This window comes from Lissotriton vulgaris, chromosome 5 (assembly GCF_964263255.1).
Source record: "Lissotriton vulgaris chromosome 5, aLisVul1.2, whole genome shotgun sequence".
NCBI classification, from domain to species: Eukaryota; Metazoa; Chordata; class Amphibia; order Caudata; family Salamandridae; genus Lissotriton; species Lissotriton vulgaris.
This window is the reverse complement of record NC_141693.1, coordinates 844,922,264-844,943,346: the sequence shown is the minus strand read 5'-3', so window position 1 is coordinate 844,943,346 and position 21,083 is coordinate 844,922,264. Positions and strand designations below refer to the sequence as shown.

Here is a 21,083-nt window from a genome sequence, read left to right as displayed (position 1 = left end):
GCAGTGGGACGCCGTCGCTTAGCCGGAGTCGTGCCTGAGTCCTGCCCGTCTGCGCCCGTCCGCGCCAAGGACGCGCCGGGCGCGGCGGTCTTCAGGTATTTAAACATCCTCCGGGTCGGCTACACGGGCTTGCGCTATGATTGTCTATTCTGCTGCCACGCTGCGGGTCTTAGGACGCTGTATACATGCACCTTTACACCCGCTTTGCGGTCCTCATCAGTGCGCCTGTGGCCAGTGGGCGGTGGACTCTCCGGTTAATGTCAGGAGGCTCGACCGGCCGCTTCGGGCAGTAGCCGTCCGACTCATGCTCTGCGCATCCTGAGCTTTAATGCGAGGTCTCTAGTTCAACACCACCAAGCTGTTAGGGACCTGGTGCGTGATGAGGCCCCTGACATTGTGGCTATTACGGAAACGTGGCTGAAGGATGACGATACGGCCGTTATTAATCTGGCATTTCCCTCCGATTTTTCGGTCTTCACCCTGAATCGATCGACCAGGGGTGGGGGCATCGCTCTCGCAGTGAGGTCTGGTCTCTCTTGCTGTTGGTCTGCCCTTAGCATCGTAGGCTGCGAGAGCGCTGTCTTTAAAATTCGGGTTAACCCTCAGTTTTCCCTTTCAGGGATGGTAGTCTATCGCCCTCCAGGAAGCGAGGTGGCATTCAGAGCTTCCTTTCCTGATGCTGTAAGCTCTCTGGCGGTGGGGTGTGCTAACTTTTCCATCTTGGGGGACCTTAACCTGCACTTTGAGAATCAGAATATCCCCACGGTGTGCTGTATTCTAGCCGATCTGGAGGCTCTTCAACACCATCAAATAGTGTGGCATCCCACACACGTAGGTGGCCATACGTTGGATCCATTCTTTACGAACTTGACAGAGGTCACAATTACGGCCGTCACTCCGCTCGGCTGGTCGGACCATTCTTCAGTGGCCATTTATGTCCCCTTGCCGGGAATTTCTTCTTCTGCTCCCGTAAGGATGGTCTCCACACGGCATTGGAGTAAATTGAGGCTGGAGGACCTTCATCGAGCCCTCGCAGCAGTGCCGCTGGGGTCTCTGGAGGATGTAGAGGCAGGGTACGATCGGTTCTGCTCGTGGGTCTCTAAGGCACTTGATTCCCTGATTCCCATCTCGACTAGGAAAATCAGTTCTAGGGAGTCAAGCCCTTGGTATGACAGTGCATTACGCGCACTTTAGGGCAGTTGCCGGCGAGCAGAGAGGGAATGGCGGAAGGCGTACGACAGCGGGAAGAAGGTTGCTTACCTCGCTGCCGTTAAAATTTACCATCGCGCTATATGCCGGGCCCGGGCAGCTTTTTACGCTGCGGAGTTCGGCAATAGCCCCAATCCATCAAAAACCATCTTCAGAGTGGTAAAGGACCTTGTGGCAAAGCGGGCCTCGGCTGCAACAACGAGCTCCACGGCGCATTGTGAGGCTCTTGCCTTGTTCTTTTTAGAAAAAGTTCAGAACATCTACCTAACATTCCCTGACACTAGGCCACCGGCAGGCACTCTATGCAACATCTATGGAGATTCTCTGCTTCATGTGTTGCCCCCGCTGACATCTGAGGGATTTGACATCTTGGCTCAGCAGGTGAAATCCGGGTCGCCCGCCAATCCGCTTAAGCCGGCCCTCTTTAGAGACCAGTCGTTTGTGGGTCGTACCTCGGTACTCTCCCTGATTAACATCTCGCTGGCCTCGGGTACGGTTCCAGCCAGCTGGAAGCGGGCTGTGGTTTCCCCTATTTTAAAGAAACCCTCCCTGGACCCGGAAAAGCCGGAAAATTATCGGCCTATTTCCCTGCTCCCTTGGCCGACCAAAGTCGTGGAGGCCCACGTGAACAAGGTTCTTTCCGACCACCTCACTCGAGCTAACATCTTAGACCCCACCCAGAACGGGTTCCGTGCTGGACACAGCACGGAGACCGCCCTTCTCACCATGGCTGAACATCTTCGCACAGTGATGGATGCAGGACAGACGGCGGCGCTTGTACTATTAGATCTAAGCGCCGCCTTTGATACTGTCTCTCATCCCATCCTGTTGCATCGCCTGGAGGAGATTGGAGTGGGGGGATCCGCCCTCCAGTGGTTCCGGTCCTTCCTCGATGGTCGCTTCTTCAGCGTTGCGGTGCCACCGTTCCAGTCCAAGTTCCATCCTCTGAAACAGGGAGTGCCGCAGGGATCCTCGCTGAGCCCCACGTTGTTCAATCTATACGTGAGACCGCTGGCTGAGGTTGTCAGGCAGTGGGGTATGACCATGGTGTCATATGCCGATGACACCCAGCTAGCGGTTACGATCAGCGGGGATGCGGACCAGGATGCCCCCAGGTTTCAGAGTGGACTTAGGGCGGTGGCAAGCTGGATGAAGGCCAACTGCCTCCAGCTCAACGAGAAGAAGACCGAGATCATGATCGTCGGTAGAAGGGCGGATCTCTGGGGGGACAGGTGGTGGCCTTCGGAGCTTGGGTCTGCTCCGCTCCTGGTGACGGACTTAAAAAAATTGGGAGTGTGGATGGACCCCACTCTCAGTTTTGTGGGGCACACGAAGAAAACGGCTGCCTGTTGTTTTGGAATCCTCCGGGCTCTGCGACCAGTCCTGAAGTTCTTCGACCCCCGCACCCGGCAGTTGGTAATACAGGCGACTGTTATATCGCCATCAAACAAAACAAGTCCCAGTTCCCACTGCAATATTTTTTAAAGATCTATAGAAATCTCTGGTTGCTTGTAAATCACACCAGGGAGTTCCTTAATCTAGGGATACTCATGATCTCTTAATCTATTGCTTGAATAAAAAGCAGCCTCGCTCTGATCTCGACAGTACAAGACAACACAAGACTCACATACACTTTGAACGGACAAAAAATGTGTGAATAGCGAGATGGCACCTCACGGGCGCACCACCAATGGGACCCCTGGTTGGTACTCACCAGGATGGCCCTGTTATCATCATTGGTGCCATCAAGCTTTAACGGAAACGTGTCTCAAACCCAAAGTGTAAAGACAGTGCGTGGTGCAGTGAACACAACTTATATGTAACAAAAACTAACAACATTAAACATTTAAACATATAAGATACTGTGCAACCAGGACATTAAACTTTACTTCTGTTCCTTTCTTTGTTGCAAACAGTAAAACACTTAACTAAAAAAGGAGAGTGTGAAGACTACCTATCACTTCACACCCCACTTACAGCCGACATGTTTCATTGCCGTGGTATAAATCAGGCAATTTCCTCAGGGCCACTCAATTTGAAAGCCACTGCTAAAGACGCTGTGCTGCCAATGCCTTTGCGTGGTTTAACCTCTCCTACCAGCCGAGAGGAAAACCGTAGGAATTGTGCCCCCTTCGGTGAGCGAAGTCCTATCTCCCTTCAATAAGGTTGCCGTGGAGAATAATCGTTCGGCGTCTTCTCATTTCTCGAACGATTATTCTCCACGGCAACCTTATTGAAGGGAGATAGGACTTCGCTCACCGAAGGGGGCACAATTCCACAGTATCTTATATGTTTAAATGTTTAATGTTGTTAGTTTTTGTTACATATAAGTTGTGTTCACTGCACCACGCACTGTCTTTACACTTTGGGTTTGAGACACGTTTCCGTTAAAGCTTGATGGCACCAATGATGATAACAGGGCCATCCTGGTGAGTACCAACCAGGGGTCCCATTGGTGGTGCGCCCGTGAGGTGCCATCTCGCTATTCACACATTTTTTGTCCGTTCAAAGTGTATGTGAGTCTTGTGTTGTCTTGTACTGTCGAGATCAGAGCGAGGCTGCTTTTTATTCAAGCAATAGATTAAGAGATCATGAGTATCCCTAGATTAAGGGACTCCCTGGTGTGATTTACAAGCAACCAGCGATTTCTATAGATCTTTAAAAAATATTGCAGTGGGAACTAGGACTTGTTTTGTTTGATGACTTATTGAGTGGGGGGCGTCCTAGCTCTGTCTTTCCCTCTAGACTCCAGTTTTTGTGCACAGACTGTTATATCGCGCCTGGATTATGCCAGCTCTCTCTTGGTGGGGGTTAACTTGGCCGAAGTCACCCGCCTCCAACGCGTGCAGAACGCTGCCGCCAGAGCAATCGTTGGTCTTCCTAGATCCTACCTTGTTTCCAGCACTCTGACAACGTTGCACTGGCTGCCAGTCAGGGCCAGAATCCAATTCAAGGTACTGTGCCTAGCCTTCAAAATCCTAAAGGGTTCGGCTCCCCAAATCCTTACGGACCTCCTGTCTTGGTACGTCCCCACCCGGCCTCTGAGATCTCTGGGTCAAGCGCTTACTATCACCCCTCGATATAAGCTGTGCCGTGTTGGTGGCCGTTCCTTCCGGGTCAAAGCAGCCGAACTGTGGAACTCCCTCCCGGTGGAAATTTGGCTGTTGGAGGATCTTCTTTCCTTTCGTAAGGCTATCAAAACGTTCTTGTTTTAAACCTGGTTCCTTCTTTTAGCTGTTGTGTTTCTTGTGGCTGTTGCGTGTTACCTTGCCGTGCGCCAGGACGCCCCTTAGCTGGGGCAGCTGTGCGCAGTACAAATGCACGTAACATAACATAACATTTAGGAGCCCACAATGAAGAATGTTGGTGAAAGGGAGGCTCCTTGGTTCCCCCACCCCCGGGGACCTATCACGGAAACTGACTGTCTCCTGAATTGCGCCCGGCAGCAGCATATTGTTTGGAGGGGGAGGCAGAGCTGTCAATCACTCCAACGTCACCGCACGGTGCCAGCATCCGTAGGGGGCGAGGGAGGGGGGTCGGGGGAGCTGCGGCTGATTGATCTTCACAAGGCGCACCATGTGGCTTGTAAGGCAGGCGCTGCTGAAAATGCATTCAAGTCTCCAATTACAAAGGCAGACAAGCTGTGGCGGCAGCGGGGAATTTCTGGGTGAGGTACTGAGGTGGCTCGCGTGTCCGAGGGCCAGCAGCAGCTTCAGACCACAGCTGAGCAGAGGGAGGGGGCGGCGCGACGGAGGAGGGCAGAGGGAAGGGGGGGAGGCGAGCGGAGCCAAGCAGCTCCTGAAAGAATCGGACAGCGGGAGGGGGGCAGGATACAACCACACGGGACCGGGACGAGATTATCAATGACGAAAAACATGCCCAAAAAAAACCAAATAAATACCGCCCACCGCCGCATGACGTTCTAAAAGGGGCGGGATGAGTAAAAATTGCCGGAACGCCCACGAATCTGCTCGGGGAATGAGTGACGCATCTGTTCCAATGGCTAGCCTCCATTTATGGAGCTAGCCAATGGAACAGAAAGGCGGAACAAAGCCCCATACTTGTAAACAAAAGTTTTCGCCTGCGCGAACGCTGCTGCGCAGCGGATCGCCAGGCGAAACCTAAAAATATAAGACAGCATATACAATTGGCATCTGGGTGTTCTATTTCAGAAGTCTAAAAGCTTCTTCACAGTGTCTTGTACCTAAATGCTGGCACAGTCCGAAAGCTTTCATAGCCTTGGCAAACAGGGCCTGTTTCAGGGATGCCCATTGATCGATTTCCCATGTTTTTTTTGCAAGTGTAATACTATCTTTGTAGAGGACCCTTGCTGTTTTGATTTTGAATTTTGGTCTTGGTTTTTAGAGCTTCTATCAGGGACCTCTTTGCCTCCCGGCAACTACCATCAAACCTTGACTGCTGTGCCCCCCCCACCTGTGTACACACATGCCAGAACGTGTCCACCAAGATCACTGTTAATGCTTCATGCATTTTGGCAACATCAGTTACTTGTGGCAGTATCATCTAAGGCAGAAAGCTTTTCTAGTTTCAGGCGAATGGGTATGGTAGATTTATATAGGATAGCCAATCTTTCGGTGACTTTTCTATCCATGACCATCTAACTTTCCTCCTGTCATTGGTGAGGGTTAATCTATCATCTGCCATGAGGTTGAGATTAGAAATGGTCCCAGTGTCAGGCAACTGCAGCTCCAGTATCAAGGCATTATGGTTGCTATCATGTTGAGGCGAGACAGTGATTCGATGACCTTGTCTCATATCCTGGTTTCTACCATGATGTAATCTAGGATTCTCATCCAGAATTCTCAATTCATCTAATAAGTCAAGGGATATCTTTGCAATTGTTAATGAACTAGCCAACGCAGATAGAATTTTACCTTCCCCCATGCCCACCCAAGATCTCTGTAATTCCATAAGTAATTGTTTCTTTGATAAAATAGCTGCTATTAAAGCAGGCATTCCTATTTCTAATACGAAGGAGACCTCTGCTAATCTACCCATCAATCACCTTACCTTAGATTCCTTCCCGGCCATTAGTAACCAAGATTTTTTGGACTTATTGTCTAAAGTGAATTCTGGCTCTCCTTTGGATTGCTGTCCGTCCTATGTACTTAAGGACATATTCTCTGCCTTACCAACCGCTGCTATAACTCTTCTCAATGAGTGTCTACTTCAGGGATATGTCCCTAATGTTTTAAAAAAATGCGATTGTGGTTCCTCTTCTAAAAAAGGTTGGAGCTGATCCTCTCAACTTATCTAACTATTTTCCAATCTCTTTGCTTCCTTACTAGGCGAAAGTGTTGGAAGCATATGTGGCAAAAGGCCTGTCTAATTTCATGGAACTGTCTGGTTATTTAGACTCACGAGGCAGGTTTCCTCCCTGCACATTCAACGGAATCCGTGATACTGGCAGTATTGGATAACTTACATAAGAAGGCGGATGAAGATATACCGAAGGCCCTGGTATTACTAGGTCTTCAGCCACGTTTGACACGGTCGACCACACTATTTTGGTGGACCGTGTCAGACAGGCTGGCTTCCAGGAATTGGCTTTAAAATGGATCAGTTCTTTTCTCAAAGACCGTACTCTATCTGTACGTCTGGCCCCATTTACAGCCCCTATGGAACTGTCTGGTTATTTAGACTCTCACCAGGCGGGTTTCCTCCCTGCACTTCCAACGGAATCCGTGATACTGGCAGTATTGGATAACTTACATAAGAAGGCGGGTGAAGATATACCGCAGGCCCTGGTATTACTAGATCTTCAGCCACGTTTGACCCGGTCGACCACACTATTTTGGTGGACCGTGTCAGACAGGCTGGCTTCCAGGGACTGGCTTTAAAATAGATCAGTTCTTTTCTCAAAGACTGTACTCTATCTGTACGTCTGGCCCCATTTACAGCCCCTAGGTTATCCATATCATGTGGGGTTCCACAAGGTTCATCGCTTTCACCCCATTTATTTAATTTATATCTCCTCCCTCTGATTCGCAAACTGAAGGAAATGAATGTATCAACTTTCAATTATGCTGTTGACCTTCAGCTCACCTTCACTATTGACAACTCACCTAGGTCAGTGGCTGCATTCCAGACCACCATGCTATTCATCCGCCAATGGATGGATCAAAATCATCTAAAGCTTAACCCTAGTAAGACGGAGTTACTTCTGACAGGCAAAAGCAAGATTTTTTGGGGCCCACAGTACTGGCTGACGGACCTAGGTCACCCGCCAGTACCTTCTACGTCAGTAAAGAGCCTAGGGGTCATAATAGATAATTACTTATCACTAAAAAATCAAGTCGGCTCAGTGGTATTAAAGTGCTTCCTTCAACTCCGAAAGATAAGGAAAATCAGCCGCATGCTTACCCATGCGGCGACGGTTCTGGTAACATTGTCACTGGTATTATCGCACCTGGACTATGCAAATTCAATCTACTTAGGGCTGCCTCTATTTCCTATCAAGATGCTTCGGATGGTCCAGAATCAGGCAGCCAGGCTAATTTATCATCAGCCTAGATGGCAATCAGCCAGACCATTATTGAAAAAACTCAACTGGCTTCCGATACCTCAAAGGACAGAATTCGAAACGGGATGTTTAATTCTCAAGTCACTGCACGGCAAGAGTCCTATTTTTATTAATACTCTTTTAAATAGGTACACTCCTTCCCGCGCCCTTCGCTCAATGCATCTTCAGTTATTGAGCACTCCTGCCTGCAAGCGTAAGCGACCAGGTGGACGACGGTTTGCGTATTTGGCCCCTAAACTCTGGAACTCCCTTCCCCTGGAGATACGCTCCTGTGTAGATTTACTCATGTTCAGGAAATTACTTAAAACTCAGTTGTTTACAAACGCACACGTCTAGCTTCCCTCTGATTTTGGTATGTTTCCAGTAGTGCCATGAAACCCCTGGGTGTATGTGCGCTCTATAAGCAATTTGTAGCATAACATAAAATAACAATCCTATTTAAGGTGTAGTTCCCGGGAGAATCGGATTTGGTTCAGCCATTACAGGCACTCAGGGAGTGATTTAGAGTGATCGACTTGATCTGAAGGGCCAATGGTGTCCATGCCCTGATTGTAGACATATTCGGCTCAGGAATGGCCCAGAACTTGTCTTCGTCAGAGGGTAGCGTACCATGAGAGTCATTCAAAGGCTTAAATTGACAGTTAAAATCTCCCCCTATGACCACCCAGACATTTTTGGGAAGCCTGGGAATAAAGCGATCTAATTGGTTTAGGGTCAAAGATTCTTGACCGTTCTTCACTGGCCTAGAATAAACATTGATTATTGCTATTTTAAAGTTCGATAAATAGTTAGCAGAATACACAGGATATCATCAGAGATTCACTCCAATTGGGTAGTCGTACAACCGAAGTGGGAACCAACCCAGGTACATAACCCCCCAGGAGGTGTTCCCTTACCACAGGAAGAGGCGGCTATTCTGCATGTCATGAAACCCATACGTGACACCTCCTCTATTACCCATGCATCCTGGAACATAAAAATGTCATGTACATCCACAAAGTCCCCTGAATCCGAACCACTCAGCTTACTTTTAAGACCCGCAACATTCCAGGACAGTATCTTCAGCTTACTCAGTTGGCCAGTTGAGGCACCATCCTAGGTGTTAAAGTTGGACAAACATACACTCTCAACCCGATTGCTGTGGTTTTTTATCACAGGACTGATGGGGGCTCCCACCCAAGGCACCTGGTCATTTACGTAACTGGGATTTTCTGGATTTCCTACAATATTGATCAGTGCATGTAGTTTAGGAGGATTAGAATTATCTCCCTCTTGTGGCGTAATATTTATTGCAGAGCTATGGGTTTCTAATGGACCTGACCTATTAGTGTGGGGGTCAGTGTGTATGTAATGCACTTTCAATTGATTGGCCTTTGTGAGTGTGCTCAAGGTCATGGGCATTTCCATTGTAGCACCTCTAAACCTGTCTCTTGCGGTCTTTCTTTCTCGCACCGTCCCATATTCCATCCCTGTCCCATGTGAGCCACCCATTTTATAAACCGAACTTGACCGAGTGTCATTCTCCATAAGATCCCTTTTTCTATAATAGTCACCTGATTATAGTTTGTTTTGATACCAGTCAATCTACCTCTTCCAGGGCTTCATATCTGTTTGCGACCGGCAGGTTAAATATTAAAGATCTTGGTTATTAGTTCCCCTGACATGGTGAATATCTACGATGATGCCACCCATCCTGCATTGGGCTTTTGCTAGCCCTGAATTGAGCCATAGAGGTTGGGATGTAAAAATAAGTAAGCAGGAGCCACTTTATTGCTGTGTCTACGTTCTGGGCAGAATGATTCATCTGCAAGAGGTGCTGTACAAGCCTTGCACTTTTTAAATTATTACACCGTCCCCTTGTAGATCTTTTGGCCTATTACCCACCCAACTAACTCTACGGGTCATAAAGATTTCCCCCGTATATGAATAAAAAAAAGTGGCAATACCTTACCAGCTAAAACGGGCATTTGTTTTAGCTCAAGCTGAGTTTCCCTCTTACTATCTTTTGCTCTAGGTACGCCTGCTAATAAAATTACATAGGGGGATGAGGCTGGGGGAGGTTTATTGATGGTAAGACGTGTTCACAATCCAGACACCTGCTCATGTTCCTAATCACTACTCTGCTTCCTATTCCCTGTGACCCAGCTGCCTCCTTGTTATTCTTCCAATTTCCCTTAGTTTGGGGCATCCCCCCTCCCCCTGCTTGTGTCCAATGTCCATTCTATCTTCAACCAGGTCCGGTCTTTTTCCCGGGGTTCACTTTGTTTACCCAGGTCTGTTGCCACACCAAAGTCTGCAGAAGAAGGGAAGTTGGTTTCACGGGCTCTAGGTGGAGCAGGCCTTTCAAGGATATTTCCTTCTTTGTTATCCCGCCCATTGGGCAACTTATTAAGTCGGGCTATCAAGGGGGCAAGCTCTTCTCTCATGATGATTCTAATCTGGGCTCTTAAATCCTCCATCAAGGTAATCACCCAGGGCTGATAGGTCACATCCTGTTGTGGGCTTTGGCCACTGTCCAGGGCCTGGTCGCTCATCGTGTCTTGGTTTATAAATGCCCCGTCATTGAGTTTTTTCCGTTTTGCCCGACCCTTGTAGTTTGTTTGGAGTTGGTGGATTTTACTGAGCCCTTATTCTCACCCCTCTTCCTCAGAGATGTTTTTTTTTGTGATTCCTGCTTCGGTGTCTGGTGCTTGCACGGACACTGCAGGAACAGAGCTATGTTCAAAATCATTGTTGGCTAAAAGTGGGGCTGAGTCAGTCACAGTGCACAAAATGTCTGGGGTTAGTGACGGCCACAGTTCAGTAAATTCAATCTCCATGGCCACCTCCCCAATAGCTCTCTGAAGCATGACTGAGGTTGGCAGCAAGGGCGGTAATATCAACTGGGGCTGTGCTTGTTGTTTATCATTATTAGAGTGTCTCCCCATTTGTAATCATTAGATTTTAGGGATGTGGTGGGTGCCCCTGGTTTGCGGCTGCAAAAGAAGAAAGAGAAAAGCGGGTCCCGCGCAGCAGGGGCCCACAGGTGCCTTTATGCGCCTCCGGGTGCGTAGAGATGCGGTGTGAGTCTGGCAGTGCCGGGTAGCCTGGGGGATGTGGTCTGTGCTCCTGGCTCGCAGCTTTAAGGTCGATGAATCGGGTGGTGAAATAAGAATAGCTTGACTGATCTTGTTCTTGTTTTTATTGTTTAAATAGCAGTTAGTTGTAGCTTTTCTCCGTGACCTGCCTGTCACACTGCTTTTGCAGCAGACATTATGACTTCACCAATAAACTGTAAGCAGCTTTGTCATTGTTTTACTTATTGCAGTTCACTAGCTATGTCACAATTGGACTATAAGAAAATTAGAGTTAAAAAAATATATATATAAATTATTTAAGGGCTGCAGGCTTTCATGTATATCGTAGTCAAGTCAAGTCAAGTCATAAAATTTGTATAGCGCACTACATACCCAGAGGGTTTCAAGGCGCTTAGGAAGGGGAGAAGGATTATTTGTCAAATATCCACGTTTTAAGCTGCTTTCTGAACGCTAGGTGATTCTGGGTGAGGCGAAGGTAAGCGGGGAGTGAGTTCCATGTTTTGGCAGCCAGGTAAGAAAAGGATCTGCCTCCCATGGTGGTCTTGTTGATGCGAGGTACAGTGGCGAAGGCTTGGCTGGAAGAGCGAAGTTGGCGGGAGGGGGTGTAGAAGGACAGTCGAGAGTTGAGGCAATCTGGTCCGATGTCGTAGAGTGATTTGTGTGCGTGGGTAAGCAGTCGGAAAGTGATCCTCTTATTGACGGGTAGCCAGTGGAGGTCTTTAAGGTGACCAGAGATGTGTTCGTTGCGTGGGATGTCTAATATGAGCCTGGCTGAGGCGTTTTGGATTCGTTGTAGTTTCTTCTGGAGTTTAGCGGTGGTACCTGCGTAGAGGGTGTTTCCGTAGTCCAGTCGGCTCGTGACTAGAGCGTGGGTGACTGTTTTCCTTGTTTCGGAGGGGATCCAGCGAAATGTTTTTCTGAGCATGCGAAGAATGTTAAAGCAGGAAGAGGATACGGCGCTGACTTGTCTGTTCATTGAGAGTGAAGAATCCAGGATGACGCCAAGGTTCCGTGCGTGGTCTGTCGGGATGGGTGCTTTTCCGAGGGCTTCCGGTCACCAGGAGTCGTCCCATGCAGAGGGGGATGTACCTAAGATGAGGACTTCTGTTTTGTCTGAGTTCAGTTTCAGACGGCTTTGTTTCATCCATTCGGCGACTTCTTTCATTCCTTCGTGTAGGTTAGTTTTGGCGGTGCTGGGGTCCTTGGTGAGAGAAAGGATCAGTTGAGTGTCGTCCGCGTAAGAGATGATGTTGAGGTTGTGTTGGCGGGCGATGGCCGCGAGGGGGCTCATGTATACGTTGAAGAGGGTGGGACTGAGTGAGGATCCTTGAGGTACGCCGCAGATGATTTCAGAGGCCTCGGACTTGAATGGTGGGAGGCGGACTCTCTGTGTTCTTCCGGTGAGGAACGAGGTGATCCATTCCAGTGCTTTTCCTTGGATTCCGATGTTTCTGAGGCGTTGTAAAAGGGTGCTGTGGCAGACTGTGTCGAAGGCAGCAGAGAGGTCGAGGAGGATGAGGACGACTGTGTCTCCATTGTCCAGTAGAGTTCGAATGTCGTCTGTTGCTGCGATGAGGGCGGTCTCAGTGCTGTGTTTGGCTCGGAAGCCAGATTGTGAGGGGTCGAGTGATTTGTTGGCTTCGAGGAAGGCGGCGAGCTGGTTGTTGACGGCTTTCTCGATGACTTTGGCCGGGAATGGAAGAAGCGAGATGGGGCGGTAGTTTTTGAGTTCGGTGGGGTCTGCTGTTGGTTTTTTCAGAAGGGCGGTGAGTTCAGCGTGTTTCCAGTCTTCTGGGAAGGTAGCGGAGTTGAAGGAGCAGTTGATGACGTCTCGGAGGTGCGGAGCTATGACGGAGTCTGCTTTGTTGAAGATGTGGTGAGGGCATGGGTCTGTGGGGGATCCAGAGTGGATGGAATTCATCAGGCGGATGGTGTCCTCAGTGGAGATTGGGTTCCAGGCGTTAAGGGTGTTTACGGGAGGAAGATGGTCAGCAGATGGTAGGGTGGGTTGGCTTCCGGGTTGGTTGTCAAAGCTGTTGTGGATGTCAGCAATCTTGTTGTGGAAAAAAGAGGCTAGGGAGTCGCAGAGGGTTTGAGAGGGGGTGATGTCGTTGGAGTTGGCCGAGGGGTTGGAAAATTCCTTGACGATGTTGAAAAGTTCCTTGCTGTTGTGGGCGTTGTTGTCAAGTCGATCCTTGAATGCTGTTTTCTTGGCTTTTCGGATCAGTTGGTGGTGAGTACGGGTGGCGCTTTTGAAGGCGTCCTTGTTGCTGGTGGATGGGTCTTTTTTCCAGGCCTTTTCAAGGGAGCGGCACAGTTTCTTGGATTTCTTGAGATCATCGTTGAACCATGAGGCCTTCTTGTTGCCAAGTTTGTGTTGACGTTTTTTTAGTGGTGCTAAGGTGTCGGCGGTGTTGGATAACCAAAGGGTGAGGTTGGAGGCGGCTTCGTTGGCGTTAGAGGAGAGGGCTGGGGAGGTTCGAAGGAGCGATGTGGAGATCTGATCCGTGGTGATTTTGTTCCAGTTTCTTTGTAGAGTTGGTTGGAGGTGGATGATGGGTTTCGGCTTGTTGTAGGGGAAGTGAACGCAGCTGTGGTCAGTCCAGGGGAGGTCCGTAGTGTGGCTGAAGGAGACATGGTTGCTGGGGGTGAAGATGGGGTCGAGTGTGTGACCTGCGATGTGGGTGGGGGAAGTGACCAGTTGTTTAAGTCCGAGGTTGGCGAGGTTGTCTAAGAGGGTGGCGGTGTTGCGGTCGTTGATCTTTTCAAGGTGGAAGTTGAGGTCTCCCAGAAGGATGTAATCTTTGGAGGGGAGCGCGTGTGGGGTGATGAAGTCCGTGATGTCTTCACTGAATTTTGCGCGGGGTCCTGGTGGTCTGTAGAGGAGGGTGCCTCTGAGAGTTGTCTTGGGGTCGATGTGGATCTGGAAGTGAAGGGCTTCTAATGAACTTGGAATAATCACATGCTTTGTTCCTTATGAATAATTATTGCAACCTGAGATATCACACAAAACTTAGGCAATCAGCTGAGACCTACAAAATTGAAGTGTGCAAGGTCATTGATCAGTGCATGACGGCTGAAAATAAGCGCTGCTCATAGAAATTTGTGAAAATGTGTGTCCATTGAGAATCACTATGACCTTGATACCCTTGCCTTGAACTTCTCAAACTCCTTATATTGATCTTACTATGAAATGACTGAGGGTGCTTTAAGTGGCTTTGCGGTTCGTTTCAAAATAGTTGGGTCAATGTTTATATGTTAAAATATCCCTTTTGATTTTCATTCACCTGTATAATCGGATCAGAACTACCAAAAATAATGTAATGCTTCATGCTTCAATATTGTGCTGTTGTAAAAGCTTTTTAGGTCTCGACCTGCCAATGCGCTTCGCATTGCAGCTCGAGACATATAGAGGTGCATCAAGAAAGCTTACCAAGAGGGCTTTGGCAGGCGGATTACGCACAGTGCATGTGCTCCGCGCACGCGCTTGCCATTTGCTCCCCGAGCCTCGGCAGACCCGCCACAGCAATGCTGAGAGCTTCAGATTTCTAAGGAATGCTCTCCCCCGCCCCCCTCCGCGCAATGCCAGAGCTTGCCACTTCACGCGCTCCTCAGAATCAGCCCTCCTCCGAAGACTTGTTTAGAGTGCTGCCAGCCTATCGCATGCCCGCCGCATCAGACTTCAAAGAAAGGCTGCCGCTCCCCCGCCCGCCGTACTCGGACCGAACATATTTCAGCACGGCGACCTATTTGCTCCTATTTAATACTTGTTTTTTGTGTGCGCTTGTATCATTAAATTAACCAGACTCCTTCACTCTGACCAAAACAGAGGAAAGTGAACTGCCACTAAGCAGCCTCCCACCCTACCTTACCCTGACAGCCCTCATTCAGTCTCACATTCATTCATAAACATCAAAGCCATTTGCCAGCATCCACTTCACGCGCTCCGCAGGTCATAAACCGGACCATCTGCTCGTGCCCAGCCCCCCTCCCAGCGCTGCCTTTCCTCTGCTCAGGCTTCAACTTGTGCCCGACATCGCACCCCTGCTGCCCCGCGAGGCTTGTTCTCTTTCCCTTTCACTCTGTGTTCTCCTGTTTGTTCATCATTTTCCTTTCTCGCTTTCCATTCTTTGTCTGCGCCCACACCCCTTTGTCATGGTATTTCGTACTTATTTATGAAGTAAAGGGCATAGGTAAGTATAGGGGTTCTACTGCACAAAAAAATGCAAAACCGGCACGAACAGACGAACCTCGCCTCAGGAGGATGTCGTCTCTTTTGACAAGCGCATCCGAAGAGTCGTGGTTTGTGTCTATGCTGTTCCTCAACCGCAGGTGATTTTCCGTAGGTCTCTCTTGATTGAAGGGCACATTTAAAATAAAACTGGTGTTAGAGATTAATTTGACGCATAGCTGCGTCATTTAACATGTTATGTTTTGATGCACTATGAATGCTACACTTTCGTTTCCGTATTGTGTGGTCCATGCTTATCCTTCAGCAAAGCTCGCCTCCATACAATAAGGATATTTATACCCTACATCACACCGAAAATGTAATCTTTACTTCTCACCACAACAGTCTCTTTTCAATACTTGTGTCTGTAGAACGTTCTGCTCCCCTCAATAACATTGACCATCATCCTTTTACTTCTGGGGAAATAATCCCTTGGCATCGTGAGTGAACACAATACAATGAGCAGCTCCAAACGTCAAAGAGCCCCAGTAATGGAACACACCCATGATTTGCACACAATCACAGGATGCTTGAGCCAATGCCAGATTCGAGGAAAAAACAAAGGGGGTGATGGACGGAGCGTTGACAATACAAACACTCACCCCCAGTCAACTTATCTGGGTTTAATCCATCACCGTTCTTTAGCTCACTCCGCCACCCCAGTTCAGACCTGGCCATATGCAAATCAGTCTGACCCTGTGCCTCATGGGAACAGTCCAGCCTGTACTGCCAAGCCATGTCTTCTCTGGACCGGAATCAAGCTTCCCAGGACCGGTTTCTGGCATTACAGCCGTCTTCAGCCGGGCTTGCTTGACTCCAGTGGCAAAGTGAGCAAGGGACTCACGTCTGAGCATACCCTGCCAACTTAGAGCGAACAAAGAAAAACCAAAGGTGGTGATGGACGGAGCGTTGACAATACAAACACTCACCCCCAGTCAACTGATCTGGGTTTAACCCATCACCGTTCTTTAGCTCACTCCGCCACCCCAGTTCAGACATGGCCATATGCAAATCAGTCTGACCCTGTGCCTCATGGGAACATTCCAGCCCGAACCTGGTTCCCCAGCTTCAAGGTCTGACGCTTTGGCTGTTATGCCACATCTGGTCGCTGCTCCCACCTCTCCTGTTTCTCCCTCTTTCCTCCTCCTTATGTAGTCACTCAATCTAGGCACACCTCCCTCACCATTTGCCAATGCTTGTTATGTATGCTTTTTATTTGCATATTTGCGTGCTCATTTAAGTAGTAAGCATAGTTTGCTGCGTACTTTTTCAATAGTATTGTATTGCTTTACAGGAAAACACATATATTATGTCCGTTCACTTAACTTTTCAACTGCTTCTGTTATAATGCAACACGTGCTTCTTTGCTAAACTTCTGTTAATTCTGTCATCAAAATACAGTACTCCAGCGTATTATATACGTATTTGCTGTATGTGTTTACCTATTACATTCAGTTCGCAGTGGTTTGTTTTTTAGGCGCAAAATCTGTGCCCCTGTAGTCTACATCTGCCATGCCTTCCATTAAACTACAATTACATGCGTCACCTCTGCGCTCGTTCAGCTTCTCATAAACCTTTTCATCAATTTAAAAGTTAGTTCCTCCAACTCCACCCTGCAACTCCACCCTGCAACTCCACCCTGCAACTCCACCCTCCAACTCCACCCTCCAACTCCACCCTCCCCCCCTCCAACTCCACCCTCCAATTCCACCCTCCATCACTGGTTCAAATATGTTCTCTCAATGTTTCAAGCTTTATTACAAATGTTTTATTTATTTAAGTATTAATTATTTAAAAAAATTAAAGCCATTGTTATTTGTAATATCAATACATCTAAGTCACATAAATATAAAACAAGTTGCATTACAAATGTTATAGGTGTCACATTTGCAAAATTTAAAAGTATTGGCATTGTGAATGACAAAGCTATTAATTTCACTTTTTTCAAAACCAACACATTAATTAACAAATGTGTCATTTACTAGACCAATTGCTCCAACTTTCCTAATGCGATACCTATTGCATTGCAAATGCTCGTTTTATTATGTGAAACCAAAAAAAGCATTAAATAGATGAAAACCAGCAGAGAAATGTAAGTGCTGCGGAGTAAAACATAAACCAGCAGTGAAGAATACAAATTAGTCATTGATGAAGTGCTTGGATTAACCTCAGCCACTGGCAATTACTAAAGGCTGCATCCCAGTCCATCGTTATTTTGCACACCATGCCACCTCCCGTCACCTTTTATGTGTTTGATGTTATGCCTTAGGTGATATGGGTATGCCCAGAAATGTGTCCCGTGCTCACTGTGCCACTGGAACCAAGCTACATTCGATTGACGAGCCTGTGATTAGGGCAAAGCCAGTCTTTGGTTGCTTGTGTTCCTGTTCAGAGGACCTGACCTGGCAGTTCGGGCTGGACTGTTCCTATTGGAGCAAGTTCGAGACTGATTTAATATGGTTGGGTACAAACTGAGATGATATGGTAGACAAAAGAATGATGGGTTGGAATGCTACACAGCAATTTCCAGCAGTTATTTTTTTACTTATTTTTTTTATTGACATTTTCAAAGAAACAGGTTACAATACAATGCAACAAGCCAGCAAGATATTGACCAATATAGGAGCTCAGAGACACACAGTCTCAAAAGTACACAAATCCCAATAGTGACAAACACTCCACTAACAGAAGGATTTACATTCATCGTTTATCTAGATATTAGCACGAATCAGCAAGTCGCAACAACAAAATAATAGTCCATTACATACTACATCAGAGAGGGCACAAGTCATATCTGTACATCATTCTCATGACCACATTTCTTAGGAACTACGAAAGGTAGACAGACCCCGGGGGCAATTGAAGGATAATATCACATCATGTCAGTGGTACATTCTGAGTGTCTCCTATATTTGTTACTGCATTCGATGTTTGCTGACTTTGAGCTTAGGTCAGAATTGGTTCCCATATATAACGAGGTCTAGAAGAGGGTGGCATGAGCTCCCGAAATATGCTCAGTTGTGTGTGTCCGTATGTGACGTCCCTAACCCATTCTTTAATGGAGGGCACCAGTCTCCTGCCCCATTGGATTTCAACCTGTCTGTTCACAAACAGTAAAAGGAGTGCATTTAGCTTACGCCGCTTGGGTGGTGTTTGTTTAACATACCCTAAGAGACCAAGAGTAGGGGATGGGGCCAGTGATACGCCAAGAATGTGATTCACTGAATCAAAAACTAGGAGCCAGAATTCGGATTTTTTTGGGGCAGTCCCGTGCGACATGTAGAAACGTGGCCGGGTGTAGCCGCAACGCCAACAACTATCGTCCTCACGTATACCCATACGATGGAGGCTCACTGGTGTTCTATACAATCTATGCGGATATTTAAAATAGATCAATCTCAACTTGTAATTCGGAGAGAGTTCGGTGAGTTGCCCACAACAAAATTCCCATTGGGCTTCGGTCAAAGGGGTCTCGAGGTCGTCATTCCAGTGTCTAAAGGATTTAGGTATCACCAATGGGGCAGTGTCCAGCAGTTAGGCTTATTGTAAGTATTGCACTTAGCAGTACTTTTGTGTTTGATTGAAAAACTAGCTGTGGTAGCACTTCCACTTCCACTTCCTTTCCTCTGCTCCGCTCAGCAGTACACCTTCCCATGAAGATGTGATGCCCAAATGGGCTTGATCCTGAAGTTGGTTGTAGGTGGAGGTCACTGATGCATTTATAGGGACCTGAACTTATTTTCCATGGTCTGGCTATGACCCAGAGCAAATGAGAGCAAGGCAGGGAATTCAGAAAGGAGAGCCGAAGACCGTGATGGGAAAACCGTGTCAAAGAGAGAAAGGATGGATGAACAAGAACCTCAAAGTGAGATCGAGCCAGAAAGTGCAGGGTGGTGAAAAAGACTTTTGAAATGTCTTCAAGACAAAGCAGCCTTGATTTTCAACAACTCCAACCTTCATCAGGCGGACCTCCAGCAATAACTTTGAGCAGGGAACCAAGGCAACCATTTATCAACTACTGTCTGGGGCCATATGAGAAAGCTGGATCTTCATATTGGCGATAAAGGGAGACTGCAGCACCTGTAGAAGGACAAGAACCCCTAATATTCACATACCAGAAGTTATTTCCATGAAAGGTAGAATTCTCCTTGACTATATAATCCAGATGTTCTAATTCTGCCTACTATTATTCCAGTGGCTTTAAAATCGGAATTCCGACAGACTTTTGCAGGAGAATCCAAGTACCAAGCAAGTCACTATACTTCAACGGCACTTGCCCCTTTTCTCTAGAGGGCTTCTAACAAAGTGACTTAGTAGTGGCATCTATTAAAAATGTGTTCAACCCCCTTGCCCCCAGCAATCCTTAACAAATATTTAATATGAAATAGTTGTGTAAGAAAAACAAGTGTGCATAGCCCTTGCATGTGGTTTGAGGATTGAACAACTTTAATGTGTCTTCACAATATAAGCAGATAAAACCTAGCCCAGAGGAGGGTAGAGGTGTGTTGAGCTATTTACTGGACCTGCACCAATTGTGTTGATCTTTCTTCATTGGTAGGTTTTATAGTAATGTCGGGTAAGCTTGTTGTGTCTGTTTTTCATTTCAGAGTTTTCTCGGAGGCCTCTTTGGTCCCATTTGTGAAATTGAAGTAGTCCTAAATGATGCAGAAACAAGAAAACTGGCAGAAATTAAGACTGAGGAAGGCAAAGTAGAAAAACATTTCTTGTTTTATGACGGTGAATCTGTTACAGGAAAGGTAAGAATTTAACTGTTTTTGGTAGCTCAGATTTGTGTTTTTTAAGTGTTACTTTTATGTTACTTAAAATATCCATTTAACCTTCCACCGTTGTTTGGTCTGTCTGAATTAAAAAAGATAATGAGACAAAAAATAATTAGATGAACATTGAAAACAACCTTTACATCTTTAACAAAATGATTGTAAAAATCGTACGTCCATTGATACACACCTCACTGTCATCGTAGTCTGGAAGATGTTTGATTTTTAGAAATGGCCCATAATGCATCTGACCTCACTTGGTGGAGAAATTACAAGGAGTACAACTGAGAAGACGAGCAGCTAAGGAGTTTGAGACACGGCAAATGTATAGCTTAGAGCGAAGAGTGCACCACCTGTAATACTGGCTTTGGTGTGTGTGATCATAATTGGGTGATGTGTGTGTTTTCCTCAGCTGTTGTAGAAAGAAAAACTTATTATGAAGCATCTTGGTTTACAACAATACTGAAACTGTGAATAGTGTACGTTTTCTGAACAGTCCGCATTAGCAAGTATTTATGTATTTATTTTAGAGTATTGGGAATTGCAAAACACTGCACATTACTCATATCACTTCAGATTGCCAGCTGCAGATTTAATCACATGGCACCCCATTACAGTCTGGTTTCTGGGTTTTTTGACCTAACTGGAGACATTACTTATGTTTGAGATGTCCCTGGTGCAGTGTGCGCTTTAGAGCTATTTCCGTGGTGCAATAAAATAAATAATTGTGTTTCTATGCTATTATCACCGTGCCAGATAGTTCAAACCAGAGTTCAGAGAAATTTGTTTCTGATCTCCGGATCAGAGATTGTGTTTTTTTTTCTGGATCATTTTGTATTATCAAATTTAAGCTCTTCCCTTAAAGAAGAGTGTTTCGAAAATTAGTCAAAAGCTGAAGTTTACATTATCAGTGGTGAATTTACAGGCTACATGCAGCAAAATATTGTCTAGTATGTTATTGCGAAATGTCAATTTATTTTGTTGCATCTTTAAGAAAGTCTATTGGTGCACATGTATTTATTTCATGTTCAAAAAAGTTGTATAATCAGCAATGCATCATAACAGCAGAGTAAAAGCACAAGGATTAGTAAATACCACTATGAATTTGAAAGGTTAGAGCGCCCAAACAGCATGCACTTCATAAACAAAAAACCATAAATTGGCAATTGAAATGCCATCAAGTTAGCAAATTAAACACTTCAACGAATACACTCTAGCTCTAATTTTGCATTTGCAGTAACAAC

The 21,083-nt window shown here is 46.8% G+C and overlaps 1 protein-coding gene across 2 annotated transcripts in view; it reads left to right on the top strand.

Moving 5' to 3' along the window:
• VPS26A (VPS26 retromer complex component A) overlaps positions 1-21,083 on the top strand; it is a 352,216-nt gene that overhangs the window by 61,441 nt on the left and 269,692 nt on the right. For both annotated transcript variants that reach the window (XM_086922395.1, XM_086922394.1), the window contains exon 2: positions 19,669-19,818. In XM_086922395.1, the coding sequence (XP_086778521.1) occupies positions 19,669-19,818 (150 nt within the window). The remainder of the gene's footprint in view (positions 1-19,668; positions 19,819-21,083) is intronic.